General features: G+C 32.0%; 1 protein-coding gene across 1 annotated transcript in view; it reads left to right on the top strand.

Annotated features, from left to right (window-relative positions):
* LOC108912062 (circadian clock-controlled protein-like) overlaps positions 1 to 12,391 on the top strand; it is a 38,962-nt gene that overhangs the window by 9,912 nt on the left and 16,659 nt on the right. Inside the window, exons 2-4 of the mRNA XM_018717222.1 lie at positions 5,254 to 5,494; positions 6,188 to 6,321; positions 9,940 to 10,092. Of these exons, the coding sequence (XP_018572738.1) occupies positions 5,254 to 5,494; positions 6,188 to 6,321; positions 9,940 to 10,092 (528 nt within the window). The remainder of the gene's footprint in view (positions 1 to 5,253; positions 5,495 to 6,187; positions 6,322 to 9,939; positions 10,093 to 12,391) is intronic.

Raw genomic sequence — 12,391 nt, 5'->3', positions numbered from 1 at the left:
ATAATAATAATAATAATAATAATAATAATAATAATAATAATAATAATAATAATAATAAAAAATTAATTACATATGAATAGTTGGGACAAGGGCGAGTTTCAGCTCGACTCCCGAAGTAGCCAGCTGTTCTTCCAACTAACCCTTAAATTCGCAGTAATTTGAACAAAACATTGTATAAGTTTAAACACAACAATTTTTTTATAAAGACGAAACTACTACAATTTACACTTTGTTGAAAGTGGTATTATAAGGGCTCTATATTGGACAGCAACCATGGTGACATCAAAAATGTATTTTTTAAACCTATTCAGGGACATAGACTTGGTACAATTAGGTAAACTATTTACAGTTTTAGTAATATTATATAGAAAGGACCGTTTAAAAAATTGTGTACGATGTAGGGGTGGCGTGATGGTATCCTTGCGACGTATATTTACGTTACGAACATCAGTTCTAGAGCGAATCTTATTATATAAATTACGGAGGGGTTTTCGTTAACAAAACTTTATGGAAAAAATTCGCTGAATGAACATACCTTCTATTTTTCATATTCAGCCAACGAATTAATTTAAAAGTATGACTTATATGACCGTACTTACGAATGCCAAAAATTAGTCGTAAACAAGAATTTTGAAGCTTTTGGATTCGACTGGTATCAAATGCAGACAAGCAGGTGTTGTACACCACATCACAATAGTTCATGTGGCTTAATACTAATGAATCACAAAGGACAGCAATAAACGATTAGCGTATATAGCTTTAAGAGCCATGTAACCCTTTTGCAAGCATTTATTGATGTGAAGAGAAAAGCTCAAATTTTGATCAATTATTAACCCAAGGTTTTTGACGGAATTATAGAAACTAATATTAACATTATTTATTAAAATCGAGTTGCCAAATTGTTGCACAAAATTTGTTCTGTCTTTTTTATTACCGAAAATAATAGCCATAGATTTACTGCTATTAATTTGTAAAGAGTGGCCTTGAGCAAGTTCTGCAAAATTATTTAAGTCATAATTAATTGCGGATACATGCTTGTTCACTTTCATCGGGATAAAAAGACAAAAAAGCTTGGGTATCATCAGCAAAGTAATACTGCATGCATGATATGAAACCAGACGGAAAATTGGATGTATAAATGATAAACAATAATGGTCCTAAAATTGAGCCTTGTGGAATGCCTTTATCAGTACTTAGAAATTGAGATGTATTGTTCTTGTAAAGTACAGCTTGTTCTCTATGTGTGAGATTGGAGTTACTGAAAATTTGCACGGCGGCACATGAAAGTCCAACATGTTTTAAAATTGCTAATAGAAGCTGATGATTCCAGGTATCAAATGCCTTACTGAAATCTAATAATACTAAAAGTAATAGTTTTCTTTCATCAAAAGCCGAAAAAATGTCATTAGTTAAACTCAAAAGGGTAGAAGTGCAGCTGTGATTCTTTTTAAAACCAGATTGATGTACAGGAATAATATTATTTTCAACTAAGTGTTTACGTAGCTGTGATTCCATTATTTTTTCTAAAATTTTTGAAAACGTTGGAAGAAGACTGATGGGTCTAATATTGTTTAAACTAGTCGGAATTTTTACTTTCGGTAATGGGATTACAAGAGCCTTTTTCCAAGAGGAAGGAAAAACAGAGTTTAATAAACAAAAATTAATGATATGTGTAACATATGGAAGTAGGAATGGCATACATAATTTAATTGTTAATATATTGATTCCATCATAACCACTAGCTGTGCTTTTGATATCAGAAATTATATGTAAGACTTCAAATTCAGTAACACTATGAAATATAAAGGCATTAGTATTTAATATTTTGGTATTTTTCTCATAATAAGAAATAATGTCATTATTTGGAGGTAACTGAGGAATTGAATGGATAAAATGATTATTAATACTATCTACATTTGACAAATGAAATGGTAGTACACAGGGTTGTTTACGGCATCCCAAATTTAGTAACTTTATGGAAGACCAAAACTCCTTTCCTTTGCTGTTTCTAAAAGCAGCATTAAAATAGGCTTTCTTTTCGTTGCGAATTGCTAGTGTTACCATATTCCTCAATGTTTTAATTTGGCTTTATCTCTCAGAGACATTAATAAATGAATATTATCCGTGAGCCAAGGTGCATAAGATTTAGTAATGCGTATAGTTTTAAAAGGAGCATGAATATCTAGAAGAGTATTAATGGTTTCAGTAATAAAATTTACTTTAGCATCAATGTCGTTAAAATCGTATATTATTTTCCATGGAATTGACTTGAGATCAGAATCAAAATAACGAAAATTAAAATTTTTAAAATCTCTAACCGTTTTGAATTTTGTTTGATTTTTATGAGTTATAATATTCAAGGTACAAGAAATTATTTCATGATCACTTATTTGTGGTACTTCTTTAACTTCTACATCAGAGATAAGCTCTTCTGATTTTACCAAAATATAATCTAGTAGAGTAGCAGTATATTGCGTAATTCTAGTAGGTTGAGCTATTAACTGTTTTAATGATAACCCTTCAAAGACATTATTAACAAATAGAGTGCCAGGACCATCAGAATCCAAAAGATCAACATTAAAATCACCCATAATCACCCGTCAACTGTTGGCATTACATTTGATACCGTTTCCTCGAATATGTTAAAAAATTGGTTATAATTCAAATTAGGCGACTTATAGGTGACGCAAAGCGCTATGGTATTCGATTTTAAATATACCTTAATCCATAGTTGTTCAATATTACTAGAATCGATTATATCATATTTTACAGAATTATGCAAATAAATTCCTACGCCACCGCCATGACCATCCCTATCTAAGCGCTCAAAATTGTAGCCCTTCATAACAATATAAAATCGTTTCGTATTCGTATTTAAAATTTTGTTACCCAAATATTCAAATGCTCATAACTTCTTGAGGGGTTGAAATAAAAATTTGAAAAAATTCATGAAAGCTATAGTCTGTTTGGAAATGAAAGATAGTAATAAAACCCCGAGAAAAGAACCGGCCATGGGCGTGGTAATATTTCGTTTCAGGTAATTATCGGGTAACACTAATGCTAACAGGTAATGGGTGTACATTAGTATATTTTACTGGATACATCATAGGGCAGGAGCCAGTGTATTGTGACAGATCAATCCAGTCTTAGAGCTGAATATACGAAGACGTGCTAGTGCAGTAGAGTAAAATTCGACTTGTGTTTAGTGACTATTGTGCCAGTGGATATAATATTGTTTGGGTAAAATGTCGAGCTTATCAGATTACGTACCTGCTAAACGCGTGAAAAGATGTGCGCTGTCTCAGAATGAGAAGATTATTATATTAAATGTATTTAATGCATTGAAACACCAAAATCCTACCAACAGTGTTGACGACATCGTGGAAAAGTGTTCCAAAATGACAGGGATTGGAAAATCGACTATCTACAGACTTTTAAAGGAAACAAAAAATGAACAAGATACTGTAAATCCCCCAAAATCATCTACAGGGAGGTCAAAAGTCGTTATAGATGATTTCTTCAAAAATGTCATTCGCAGAAAAGTACACTCATTTTATTTTAAAAAAGAAATACCAACGCTAAACAAAATTTTAAGTGAACTTTCAGAGGACAACGATTTGCCAAAAATCAGTAGAAGCAAATTATGGGCCGTCTTACGAGAGTTGAATTTTTGCTGGGAAAAGCAGAACAGGAAGTCAGTTCTTATCGATAAAGATGAAATTATTTGTTGGCGAAGATCCTACTTAAGATCAATTAGAAAATTCCGTGACGAAGGGAGGAATATTTATTATCTAGACGAAACTTGGGTCAACGAGGGATATACTGTAACAAAAGTATGGCAAGATAAAAATGTAAAAAGTTTTCGACAAGCATTTTTGGATGGACTTTCAACAGGGTTCAAGGCACCTTCAGGTAAAGGGCGAAGATTAATAGTGACACATATAGGTAGTGCCAGTGGTTTTGTAGATGGCGGTTTACTTTTATTTGAATCTAAAAATACAGGTGACTATCACGAAGACATGAACGCAGATGTTTTCGAAGAGTATTTTACACAGATGTTGGATCTTATTCCTCCGGGGTCTGTAATTGTCATGGATAATGCCAGTTACCATTCACGGCAGACCGAGCGGACGCCTACGACTGCTTGGAGGAAAGCCGATATAATTCAATGGTTATCCGGAAAAAACATTTCTTTTGAAACAAATATGGTGAAAAAGGAACTTTTGACACTTGTCAATCTTAATAAAGATCAGAAAAAATATGTTATCGATGAAATGGCAACAAATCGCCAAATAACGGTACTACGGTTACCACCTTATCACTGTGAACTTAACCCAATCGAATTAGTCTGGGCGCAGGTAAAAGGAGATGTAGCGCGAAATAATACGACGTTTAAATTAAGTGACGTGAAAATTTTGTTAAAAAATTCCTTGGAACGAGTAACTGCAGATAACTGGCAAAGATGTATACATCATGTACAAAAAGAAGAGGAGAAAATGTGGGAACTCGATAATTTAATTGACGTTACTGTGGAACCTATCGTTATCAATCTAGGAGACGAAGATAATTCATCAGAATATTCAGAGGATGAATTTTAATATACCTACTTTTTTATTTTCTTTATTGTACATTTATACAACACTACATTTACTCACCATAATTTGAATTTTCAAAATACATATATTTTTGTGTGGAATAAAAGTCTATTCATTAAATTTAAATAAATATTTTGATAATAATATTGAATAATTTTATTTGAATTACTAAAAACCCTCTTAACCCGGTTATGATGCTTAAAGTAGCCTCATGTTTTGAAATGCTGTTTTTATATTGTTTACTTATAAGAGAAATGGACCGAGAAATTGAAGCGGCATAGATAAAGACGGATTGTCGGGGATTAAATTTTAGCTACCTGCTACAATTTAGTACAACCCGGTCACACAAAGTTTTTTTAAAAGTACACCTCATCTATACCGATAATACATAATATAAAAATATTGAATATAAGCACCAGTACTACATTTATTTACAATTTGCATACATAATAAGCTTTTATTACTCTCTTTCATTTCTAAACAGACTATACCTATTCTAAATGAGTAAATACTGAATAATACCAAAAAATCAGGAAAATTAAAAATGGTCGGGTCACGACCTCAGCTATTTGGCATGGAATGCCTCATATATAAAGACATATGTTATATTTCCTAGATATTCAATTATTTTGTTTTATTGTATCATGTTTTTTTTCAGCTGAGTATATTAAGCCATGCTACAAAAGTGATCCAGATATCAATACATGTATTATAAATACGTTTGATCATCTCAAACCATATTTAGTAAATGGTATAGAAGATATAGACGTTCCCAGTATCGATCCATTAAAAATTGATAGTTTAACGATGGAAAATGGAAGAGGAGTTTATAGAGTTAAAGCAAATTTTTTTAACATTTCCGCAAGTGGAGCCAGCAATTTTTCTGTACAGTCAGTTCGGTAAGCAAGTATTATTGATAAAAACAGAATAATTTATTATGCGTAAATTACATTTCAATTATTATTACATGTTTAACCAGCATAAATCTATTCAACTAACATAACTAGTGATTATTTATCTTTACCGATTGTGGCTTGAAATTCAAGTAAATACATAGGTACAAAAAGTTTATGACACCGACAATTTTTGAAATTTCGGAATAGGGTTTTTTAAAATAGTAGGTACTATTGTATTTTCTATTCCCATAAAATTAGGACCAGTACTATCTATTTTTATAATATTATCTTCTTTTGAGATTTATCTATGATTAGGTATGTGTAGGCATTTGCATTTTATTGATAGGATAAGATAAGCTTCATTTAGCTATTTATGAATAGAAGCTACATTATTTGTGTTACCATTTTAATTTCAAAAAATCAAGTAGCTATGTCTTAGAAATTGAAGCATTTCTGTGAGAATTAGGTGTTGTGTGTGAAAAGTGAATGCAAAATTTCAACAACTCTTATTACTTTTTTATACAAAATTTTAAAAATTAAAGAAGGATTAATAAGTGAGGCGTTATCTAAAGCCATATAGGTTAAAATAAATAAAATAAATTTGACATAATATATCTACTTCCTATCCTTTTCAAGAAAAACGAAGCCACTGATATATTTTTCTGAATTTTCTATATATTTGTTTTCTTCTTTCAGGGCGGATGTCGCGAACTATATTATACAGCTAGGTGTCACACTACCCAAAATCGAAATAAAAGGAAAATACGACGTTAGCGGAAATGTCCTATTGTTTAATTTGAGAACAAAAGGAGAATTTTGGGCTATATTTCGTGAGTATTAATAATACTTAACGTTGTTGTTTCAAACGTGTTTCACATAAAAGGCTCGAAGTACTTGTATTTTGTTCTTTTTTTAATATTTATGAAAGTGCTAACATCATGGAATCTTAAAAATCGTCTTATGATGTTTTAGTTAATGGTATAAACAAGGGGTGATGTAAAATAAAAAAGTAGGAATATTTTTTAAATAGACTTATTGTCTTTTGTTTATAAAGAAGCTCTTTTGTTTTTGAGATATAGAGCGACAAAATTATTTTTTTATTTTAATGTAAAGGAATTAAGCTAAATCAAATAAATATTTTTCCAAAAATCATATCAAATGAAGTTAAACAACCGGAAATCTAGGTATGCAAAATATATATAACCTCATAGACAAGATCCTTAACTGAAGATATTGCAAGAAACAACTACTCTGTGGGCCACATGTAAGCCATGCATGCAAGCAAGCAGTAGTTTTTTCTTAATATTATGTTTCCGGATAAAATCACTATATAAGTCTTTTATGTATAACAAAATATCCTGTTTAAATAATCAACGGATAAATATCTGGCGTTGATTTTCTTTTGGTATTGCTCGTTTAACAATAAACATTATGGGTTGACCAAGATTTAGCTCGATCTTATCTGATTTTAAATCGGTTAACACATTAACACATATACAGTCCATACGATATTTGTTGAGACAAAATTCCAAGAAGACCCCTGCGTGACTTTCTTTTGAATTAACCGCATTCAACACCTGAGGTAAAAAGACATTGGCGGCATGGCGTTCACCGTATCAGTTTTCAGTGCATACTTCGTAAGTGTATTGTCCTGTGCATTTTCAATGTAATTTCTTATTCACGCTGGCCATACTAGTTCCAACAGTTGAACAGTAAAGGAGGGAACGCATTAGGCGGTCGCGGTCCCGGTCCCGTCGCATTGCGGACCATGCTAGTCTCGATTGCGCGCGGTGGCGTTCCTTCCCATGTTTTATAATGTATGCGTTCGTGCTAGACATTCCCGAGCTCGTCTCGCTCGTATCGCGTTCTCTACCGATCTTTTCCAAAGAATTTCGGGAGACCATAGAAGAGCCAATAAAAATACCTCTTCCATATAACACATTTCTAAAGGCAATCGATTACCTAGGTAGGTACCTATTGTTCACGCTGGTGGTGAAATGTGTTTTATCCCTAACTGTGTGTTGATTTTTAAATCTGGGACCAAAATCGGTGGATTACAGAGAAGTTGATTCCAAATTTCCCTTAGTAATCCAATAAAGATGTCATTTTATATATTAAAAAAAAACAAACAGGATAATTTTTTAGGGTTGCTTGGGGACTGCTTCCTGAGTATACAACCAAAAGATCACACTCGAACTCCTGGCACCACTTGCGCCATGGGGGTAATTTCCTAAACATTTTTTTAGAGCAAAACGTCCGACCTAGATAAAAGTTGTAGAAGATCAAATTCTGATCTCTAATACTTAACGAGTTACTGCGCATTATACATATTACAAAAAAATCGTTTGCCACAGGACTGGACAATTTTTTTTAAATAACTTTTATAAAAGTTGGAGAGAAGTAAATACTCAATAATTTTGCTCTGCAAAATTTTTAATTAACTCGACTACTTAACAAGTTACAGCGCATTTATTTAGTCCTAATTCACGATCTGCATGAAAATCATCAACTCAGTTTAATTGTCCCCTTTTCCTGGAAGGCTCAGATGAATTCATCTCTTTCTCAAGGTCGTCCGGATCGATGTTTGAACTATCATCTTGCGTACGTGATGTACTGTTTTCAGGGTCATCATCAATATCGTCATCATCGCTGTCATTTCCAAATTCATATAATGGCATTCGTTGTGCGTTATCGCAAGTCTCGACAGCATAGTGTTTACAAATTACGGTGCACTGCAAAACTACTTTTCGACAAGCACGAGCTGCTCTACAAGGTGTACCGCATTGGCATGAAATAAGTTTTAGGAGCTCTACTTTTGGTTCTGCAAGGCATCCACCGTCGTAGGTCCTTTTTCCATCCCCAGTCTTCTGGATCTAGATAATTGTCAAATCATAGCTGTACTTGGTGGTAGGTGGTAGGGACCGATGTTGGTGGGAGAGTAGATAAATTTGTTTTAATTTTGGTTGACTACTTGATGAAGGATTTGCAGGTATCCATTTTCGCGACACATACAAAACTAGTAATTAACTAAAACTAATATAACCAAACACTGCCAAACTAAAATGACTGAAACAAAAATGAATGAAAACTAAACATGAACTGATGCAGCCTGTCAGCTAACACATGACAGCCAAACACCTCTTGCCCCACTCCCACCGTTGCCAACTCTTTGTAAAAACATATTTACAAGACCACCACTGCAGTGTGTCAAATGTCAAATTTTTTTCATATAACGCGCAGTAACTCATTAAGTATTAGAGATCCTGTTTGGATTTTTTTTGCCCCCTATAAGCCGAACACAACTTTATTGGATTATAGATTGTTATTGTAACTGATAATGCACCATGTCATAATGTACAAGTACATAAAGCATCTACCTGCAACATATATGACAAGAAAAACAGATATGGTAGATTGGTTAATGTGTAATATACCTTTTTCGCCGAATTTGCTTAAGCCACAGCTGCATGAAGTTATTAAACATAATAGAAAGTAAGGCTTTCTGATTTAAATCCAATTGAAATAATATGGGTTCAAGTTAAAAACAATGTAGCGAAGATGTTTCATTTAAATTAGGTGTGAAGACTCTGACAGAAAAAGAATTTTGATCAGTTATTGTCGAAGACTGGATGAAAGTTGGAGATAATTACTTGCAAAACGAGATTCGGGTTGATGTGGGAGTAGAAGACTTGATTATAACAGCTTTGATATTGAAAGTTCTAGTGATTTCGAAAATGTATAAGATTAGGGGCTGACTCTACTGTACTGGAAAAGAAATAAAAACACATTTTAATCCAAAAAATCTACTGTATATATGTATATTTATCTTATATACATATTTTTTAATATTCCGAAAATAACGCTGAAAATTCCCTTCCGCAGTAAATTGTTACAGTAGTTCCGATAACAGAGCTTCATTGGCTTATTTTTTCTTGGTATTCTATCTCAATAAATATTGTACAGACTGTACTGATTTAGATATACAGACCACAGTCCAAGAGGGTATGTCTATATAGTGCAGCTTATAAAGCTAATGCTAACTACAGCCAGCGCCTCGCTTGTTTGGTACGTTATTCTGGCATATTTAGTTGCTAGCGTTGCTAAATTGTAATTGATTGTAGTCGACGCGCGCATTTTTGTTAGCTTCATTAAATGATTTTGGCAATTATTACAAGTTTAATTATGTTGTAAACTGCAATTTTAAATAATTCTATATACAATAATTGTTATATCTTTATTTCGGTAGTTTAAATCAAATCAGTTCAAATATTTGAGGTTAGACTGATGATATGTATAACTGATGAATAATCTTGAGTAAATAGATAAGTGCATTTTGATAACTGTTGAATGATAAAAAAAACCAGTGTACCAACTACCTAGCGGTGAAAATAGTAAAAATGAATTTAAAGTTCATGTTAAGATCACTAAGTTTATAATATGTATTTCAGTTGATGTATATGGAAAAGCGACAATGTTTGGGAAAGAATATAAAAATAAGGAAAACGTTAGGTTTATGAAAATAGATAAAATGATGGTTGATTTCACTATAAGCAAGAGTCGATTTAGAGTAAGAGACGCTATAAACCATGGGAACGTAATTGGTAAGTGATTTTTTTTAAGGTTTTACATAGAAACAGAAGTAAAAAAAGAAAACACTGAAACTGATATAATTACCTTTATTAATTTAATCCTATCCTGTTTTTAAGGCAGACGTGGTACAAATCAACGAAAAAAAAATAGACGAATGTCCTGAAAAGATTCGTTCAAGGCTTTTTGTATTAGAAAAAAATCGCTTGATTAAGCGATTTCTTTCAAGTTTGGCATGTAGTTTTAATTTTTTATTAAACAAACATATTTGAACAAACGTATATAGTTAGGTACATGGCATAGTTTTGTTACACGTATAGTGGTGGAATTGCTGAAATTGTCACAATGTTAACTTAGTTTTGAATTAAAAATAATAAATTATTTAAGTACCCGCATTATCTAAGAGTTAAATTAATTATTTTGCTTTATATCTCATAAACACACTTGCAAAGTATTCTGTCTGACATTTTTATTAAATGTGTTCGTCATTAACTCACTTTGTTTGCTTGGTACCATGCAGTCAACTAATTTCCATAAATAGTTACCTAATATCTTATAGGTAGGAATAGAATGTTCTCGAGTAGGAGAAATGAATAGTCCTTTTTAGTAGTGACGTCACATACGCCAAATAATAGACAACCCCATAGTACACATTGTCATGATGAATTTCTCAGTATTTTTACTAGGTCGATTTTCGACCTTGTGTACTTTAGACATAAGTGTCAAAAAAATGTCTTCTTTGTCATGAGCTTAAATATCGCGATATTCTGGCAATATTAGAAATATTTAAGAAGTTTCAAACCCCAAGTGACAAAGTAAAAGAATGATAGAATTTATATATTTAAATTTATAGAACAATATTGACCTTTATAGTAATTAATAAATTAAAATTGTATCAGTATTACTGAACATACGCATTAAAGACAATTTCATGTAAGCAAAGTAGCCTCGCAACCAAGAAAAACAATAAAAATACTTAGTAGAAGGAAAATATGCTAATGATGATAGCGATGATATATCAACAAGATCTCACCTGCGTATGCGGCTATTCTTCCCGAGCATGTGCATTAGGAATAACACGGCTAATGTTAAATTTTTACTTTATTTAAATTTAGGAATATTCTTTTATATCGTTTTTGGCAAGGGCAGCTCTTGACTTCCATACCAAGGAACGCAAAAAAAATATAAGTTCAAAGTATTGAAAAAAAAATCAAATAGTTTTATTTTAAGTAGTATTGAAATATAGGGAAATGTGGTCAAATAAAAACTATTTTTTATAACGAGTCCATTTTTCTGCGTCTGTCCGAAATAAACTTTTCATTTACTTTTTTATTAAAGTTTGAATTTTCAATAGATACCACTCCAATTGCTGTTAGTCTGTCTTTACAATCTAATTTAATCTTTTACAATTTAATAAAACACGAGAAACAATGCGTAGGTAACAAAATTTTACAGTTAACATATAATAAATTCCGTTTAATAAGAAAAAAAGCAGTGAATAGCCATCATTTGGTTACTAGCAGACTAAACACTAAACACAGCCCAAACTGCATAGTAAATACAGCTCATACAGCTCCCCAACTGCCTTGGCGGGAACGGTTAGCGTCGATTCCGCCGCGCAGCGTTTATGCCCCGCCTTACAGCGGAAAAGACGGCTTTGGCGTTCGTTCAGGCGAGTAGCGACAACGGGTAGTAAGAATTGCAATCATAGGCGTGGGTATATTTTCGTTGATTTATTTTTATTTTATATAATAATGAAAATAAAGATACCTTATTTGGACAATTACAAATGCCAAACGATAACTTTGTTGAGCTCATTTGTAGCACTGAAACGATATTTCAAGATAATTTTGAACAATTATCCACAAAAAATAACATTTGTAGCACATTTCTTGAATTAATTAAAAAACTACCTTTTAGTCATCCGTGTCATTCTTTTCCGAAAAAATTTGTACTTAGGTTATATTTAAGGGTTAGAATTTATTATACGTTATAAACTATAAACCAAAATTTTAGGAATATTCAAAAAATAAACTTATAATAATGGAGAAATCTGTAATGATTATATTTTTAATACTATATATTATGTTATTATATTTTTTTGTATATTATATTGTAGGTATGTTTTATAATATGTATAAGTATTAGTCCAGGCTGTATCGTTGCTCCCGCTAGGAACATGATTCTCATTCGAATTTTTTTTCATAATCTTACTAAAAAAATGACCCTTGAATCATATCCGCATGTTGCCAGACATTACTAATGGTCAAAAATTGTTTAAACAATTTTTTTTAAACAAATTCGTAATTTTCG

Source organism: Anoplophora glabripennis, unplaced genomic scaffold, assembly GCF_000390285.2.
Source record: "Anoplophora glabripennis isolate ALB-LARVAE unplaced genomic scaffold, Agla_2.0 scaffold830, whole genome shotgun sequence".
Taxonomy (NCBI): Eukaryota; Metazoa; Arthropoda; class Insecta; order Coleoptera; family Cerambycidae; genus Anoplophora; species Anoplophora glabripennis.
The sequence above is the reverse complement of the archived record's forward strand: the minus strand, read 5'-3'. Positions and strand labels throughout refer to the sequence as shown.